Source organism: Entelurus aequoreus, linkage group LG26, assembly GCF_033978785.1.
Source record: "Entelurus aequoreus isolate RoL-2023_Sb linkage group LG26, RoL_Eaeq_v1.1, whole genome shotgun sequence".
NCBI lineage: Eukaryota > Metazoa > Chordata > Actinopteri > Syngnathiformes > Syngnathidae > Entelurus > Entelurus aequoreus.
Window position 1 is genome coordinate 11,259,507 of NC_084756.1, and position 6,000 is coordinate 11,265,506.

Genomic DNA, 6,000 nt, shown 5'->3' on the forward strand with positions numbered 1-6,000 from the left:
GTTCTGCCCTTTTTTGACTTTGAGCCCCTGCCCCTCTATAATCATGTGCACGTCCCTGATCGTGACACCTCTACAAATAAGCAACGTACAGTAATCCCTCCTCAGTGCAGCTGTGCCGGTGAAAAGCACATAGGCTATTTTTCAATTGCGTGTGCTAAAATATTTTTGAGCAAATCTTGTTACCAAAATGAAGTTTTTCATTTATTTATGGCAGCGCGTTTGTAACCACAAAACATCGCCACGCGGAATGGCGTGAAACAAAGACCGCCTTTTTTTATCCGTATCAACATTTCAAAGTTTTTTTTTGTAATAACATGCCTTTTTGCTCATTTATTTTAGTTCTTGGTGTTCATTTTTTTCATCTCCTTGTTAAATTTGGGTTTTTAAGAATGTACTGCAAAATGTTCCATTATAACACGATCTGCAGGCGGTAATCGGCCCTTTTGATGCCGATGTGACATACTGTAATATAGTTCTCCCTCTATCTACCCTTAGTCCCTCTACTCCCTGTGTGTCAAATTCAAGGCCCGCGGGCCAAATCCGGCCAGCGAATGAATGATCTGTGGCCCCCGGGGTGATATTTGATTAGTATTAGAACCGGCCCGCAGGCCACAGCCGCCTGCTGCTGATTTGCACGCACCAATACTCCATCAGTGTTGGCGCTAGAAATTTTCAAAATGGGGTCCCAGGGGCCCCATCAAGTCATAAAAATGGGGTCCCAGGGGCCCCATCAAGTCATAAAAATGGGGTCCCACTTTTTTGCCAGCGTTTTGAAAACAAATGATAAATATATGCATTATCCTGTTATATCTCACATTCTTAATTGTGTTTTGGAAAGAGGTTGTCATAAATGTTACTTAATTTATTAAAAAAAATAATACAAAAGAAAACACATTTTTATGCATATGTAAATTTATTCAGTTCATTCATTGACCTAAACTTTACCGCTGCCGGTATATTTTTCTATATTTTTATTGTAATTTTTTCAGAATGTGTTTGTTCTATTTTTGGCCAAAGTAAGACAAAGAAAACAATCTGAAGTTGTCTTTATTTTTTAGTTTTAATGCCATGATTTTAATAGTCCGCCCCGCGTGTGCACAGATTTTCCTCCATGCGGCCCCTGAGCTAAAATAAGTTTGACACCCCTGCTTTAGAGGGAGTTTTTCCTTGCCTCTGTCGCCAGGTGCTTGCTCATGTGGGGTTCAGTTTAATGTATGTGGAGTGGAGTTTATGTATAGAGTGCCAGTTGAGAATTGTAGCTATGTAAATCGAATTGGCTTGATTTCCTCAGAACTTAACACGTTTTTTTTCCCCTCGTAGAAGCAACATGGATCCTACTTGTTGTCCTGAGTGTGGCGCTTCTGTGCCTTGTGGTTGTTGCTCTTCGATGGAAACATCTCTCAAAAAAGAAAAGTAACTTTTTTTTGACATTGTTTTGTTCCCTATGTGAATAGTGGCCACTCATACTATGCATTTAAGAAGATGCTCTCAAATTATTCAGGGTTTTTCACACTGTGGATTAAAGGACACCCTCCTCATGCTTTTGTTTGCCATTGCAACAGTTTCATTTTTTCTGCTGCTTCGGCCTTGGTGCTTATCGCTCCTCCAAGGCTCCCCTTCAACGTGTGTAAGGCACCGTTCTTCAACACTACCTTTTTTCTGCATAGTCCATGCATAATCACTTATCAACTTCAACAAGGACATCTACAAAGGTTTTCCCATGTGTGAAAATACATTACTTCCTCAAACAGCCCCAATAATCACTGTGTATGCCGGTCAGTTACACAAATATAATTAGGGATGTTTCATAGAGAGTTTTTATGCTGCCGATTCCGGTCATACTTGAGTGAGATTGGCCGATATTAATTCTGATCACGTGTGTATTTTTCTAATTATTGGTTTAACAAGATCAACACAACCATTTTCACTTCTATAATCTATTGTCAAAGTATCAGATCGGGACTCTAAATAAATAAAAAAAAGAACTGGTTCGGGATTAGAGGCCAAAAATGGGAATCGTGATATCCTTATAAAATACATTAAAAAAAATAGATCAGGCATGGGGAAATAACTACAAACTTACCTTGTTGCAAAAAAGATCAATAAAAAAAGAATAATACATAACGTTGGATATCGAGAACATTCAAACCCTTTATTTATTCAATCAACAATATTGGAATTTATATATTTTGTGCATGTGCAAACAGCTAAAATTTTGCACAAAGCAAATTATAATCTGCTACCCAAGAATGTACAACCATTCTTTCCAAATCTAGTTTAAAACATTTTTACGCACATACAACACTTAAAACCTTTGGCATATCATTATGTGGGATTAAATAATGGAATTGATGAAAGAAATCAAACAATGTTGTAATATGATTCAGTTTAAGAAAGTGTTCAAATTGTAAGTGTTTACAAAGTAGAAAGAAGAATCCTGATAAATATATGAAACCTTATTAAAAGTGAGATAATCTTATTTCCTCTCATAATGGGAACCATAAATTACTTAACTATTTATTCATGAGAACTTTTATTTATTATTTATTTATTTAATCATTTTTTTACTTCTCATTTATGTATTTATTCATTGTTGTCTTACAGAATAAATAGTAAAAAAGGTCTTAGTAATTTCTATGATATGAAAGGGGGTAGGACTAAATAGGCTCTGCTTGTTCCTACTCCTTTTCGGACATGCTGTAATGGAAAAACTGCAATTATGTCATGTATCATTTTGTAATTATATGCATGTTCGGAATAAACTCAACACCATAACCATGATGGATAATAATACAGTACTTAAAGGAATTCAACAAAATACAAGCACTGAAAAATAATTCCAAGTTAAATCAAAAGGCAACTTTACTATGAGCTACATTTATGCCACAAGTTCTGTACCGGGAAAAAAATTTAATTTGAAAATGATGGTAAGAATTAATAATTAGCATTTTTAACTTTAAGATTTTTAAAGTTTTTTCAGATTTAAATCTTATTTTTTACACTTAAAATGTATTTCTTTTTTCAGTTTGAGACTGTTAGCCAGGATTTTGCATGTGAAATCATGACGGACAAGTCCTCTATTACGTTGCAATAAGTAGACCTAGGCGTCTTAGACTCCTGGTACACAGAATACCCTGCCACTGTATGAGGAAACATGGTGCGATTATTAATAAATTATTTTGATGTACTGTATGATGAAAATTTAGATTTTGCTTTATATCTCCCCAGTGTGTTCCTCCCCAACAACACCAACCCCACAGATAGATGTCACTCATATACAACTACAGCAGGTAAACTAAACATACAAGGTATACCATACGGTGTGTTTAAAACTGGGAAATCTCACTTGGCAGCATTTTGCACATTTACTGTATCTCTTTCAGATCGTGGCCTGTGGGCATTTTGCCACTGTTTGGCGGGGAACACACAGAGGCTCCACGGTGGCGGTTAAAGTTATCCCTGCCGCCATGAAACACGCATTCACCTTGGAGGAAGAGGTTTACAAACTTCCGCTGATGAAGCACGCCAACATTATCCACTTCCTGGACTCTGGGAGACGGTCCCATGATGGCAGCTGGCTCATTGTCCTGCAGTTTGCGGAATATGTGAGTGCCTAACGTTTGTCATTCTTTGACATGGTTATGACTGAAACTGAATTACTGAAAACTACATTTTTTGCAATTGAATTTGGTGAACTGAATTATTTTTACATCAAATTATGCTGACATTTCCCTGAAACCAAATTTGTGTGCAAAATGTCAGTTAAAAAATTTGGTGTGTGCGTGCATGCATGTAAACGTGTGTGTGTGTGTGTATATATATATATATATATATATATATATATATATATATATATATATATATATATATATATATATATTTGTGTGTGTGTGTGTGTATGTAAATATATAGGTGTATATGTATGTTCAAAAAGCATAATGTTTAAAAACACTAATTAATTGTCCAGTCATGGTATTAAAATCTTCAAAATTATATGTGTAGGGTAAACTTATTAATGACAAAAAAGTATATCTTTCTGCGATTAATCGTGATTAATTTTGAGTTAACTATCAATGAAATGTGATTAATCGTGAATAAATATTTTAATAATTTGACAGCCCTAATTTATACTATGTGTATTTGTATATGTGTGTGTATATATGTATGTATGTATACATCTATCTATCTATCTATCTATCTATCTATCTATCTATCTATCTATCTATCTATCTATCTATCTATCTATCTATCTATCTATCTATATAATCTACAAATACATTATATATATGTATATATATATACGCTTCATACGCCTGTTTTCCATTTGTGCTCTTCCCAGCTGCAAATCTTTGTTATTTTATTACTTGTGTGTCCCTAATATAGAGGGCTTCTTTTCTGCATTTGCTGCTGTGTCTGCATCTGTCCATACATGTCCATACATGTATCACACGCCGAAACGTAACAAAAAAAACATACAATTTAGTTTAATCAATTATGCATATTTTTTATTAATATTTGTATCATTATAACACCAGAGCTTTAGCACACGCAAAATCTTACCATATTTTGCAAGTAATTTGTGCATATGTTCATCAAACACCATGTAGAAGACTCACATTGTAGTTTTAGTTTTTAGTTTTCTGGTCCCATTTTGGAGGTAAATTGGTCTGGTTCCATTTTTCCAATGTTTTTGTTTTTTGTTTATTTTCTACTCAAAAACGTGTTTATTTTGTGTGTAGAAGGCGTCACAGCCCAATAAAAAATTAACTGCGGGCCACAAATGGACCCCGAAGCACACTTTGGATACCTCTGGTTTAAGTGCTGTATTTACGACTATCATGTTGTGGTTGAACTTTCAATGTTCACAATGCTTTCCTTAGCATAACTTTATTTTCATTTCATTTCAGGGCTCTTTGCACTCTTTTTTGTGCAAGAACACCACCAGCTGGCCGTTGTCACTTAAGTTGTGCCACTCTTTATCGCAGGGACTCTCCTATCTCCATTCGGACCTTCGTACACCAGGTAAGTTACTCTGAATATAGTAGATGCTTTCTTTTCTCTGCTTTAAATTACAAATGTATCATTTTTTAATTGGAACTTAAATACCAAGTGTTATGACGGCGCTATTTACAGAAGTAAAAAAGGGGCTGCAGTTATGAATCCAGGAGAGGGCGCTGGCTCAAGGTAGTCATTTTCTAGCAGGAAGATACTTCAACAGGATTTGATGTTGTGTAAGTGCATATTTTGTAAGTACATTACTGCATACAATATGCCTGCGATTTGTTAAGTGCAATTCAGTAAGAGGCATATTTTAGTGTTTAGAGCAGGGGTGGGCAATTAATTTTTACCGGGGGCCGCATGAGCTACCCGAGCACTGCTGGAGGGCCACATCGACAATATTTCAATTAAATTTTGCTCAATATTATTTTTGATGTATACCGTAAGATAAATAATAATAATAATAATAATAGTAATACTTCAACATAGTGTGTGTAACAGCATTCCATGACTAATATATATAAATTAACATTAATAATAAATGACAGTAAAATAAGCACACGTATGACTGAGGAGTCATAGTGTAACTTTGTGTGGTGTTTGAGTTGTCCGACTTTTTGTGTGGCCTTAAACGCACCAGTGGTTTAGTGTTATGCGTGTTGGTGACAGATGACAAGTTGGTTTTGGCCTGGTTTGTACGGCAGAAAATGACTAGTTTTTCGAGATAGAATTGTTTTACTCATGTTTTTGGTGTGGTTATGTCCGAATATAAACAGTTTTGTTCAATAAAGTGATCGATATAATTCCTGTCCTCGAAGCATCTCGATAGACGTTACAATAATTGAACGGTGTTCAATTGAACGGTGTTGACGAACACCGTTAGGGCCGCTTGTTGTCACTGTCACTCAGAGTTGCATTGCAAAATTACATAGAATAAATATGTTTATTTTGTTTAGAATTCAGATGGGATTTGATTTGGTGCGCGGCATATACTTGCTGCGC

At 35.4% G+C, this 6,000-nt stretch overlaps 1 protein-coding gene across 3 annotated transcripts in view; it reads left to right on the forward strand.

Annotated features, from left to right (window-relative positions):
* Nucleotides 1–6,000, forward strand: part of LOC133643249 (anti-Muellerian hormone type-2 receptor-like) — a 32,222-nt gene that overhangs the window by 13,764 nt on the left and 12,458 nt on the right. For all 3 annotated transcript variants that reach the window (XM_062037699.1, XM_062037697.1, XM_062037698.1), the window contains 4 exons: nucleotides 1,321–1,413; nucleotides 3,229–3,290; nucleotides 3,384–3,605; nucleotides 4,908–5,022. In XM_062037699.1, the coding sequence (XP_061893683.1) occupies nucleotides 1,321–1,413; nucleotides 3,229–3,290; nucleotides 3,384–3,605; nucleotides 4,908–5,022 (492 nt within the window). The remainder of the gene's footprint in view (nucleotides 1–1,320; nucleotides 1,414–3,228; nucleotides 3,291–3,383; nucleotides 3,606–4,907; nucleotides 5,023–6,000) is intronic.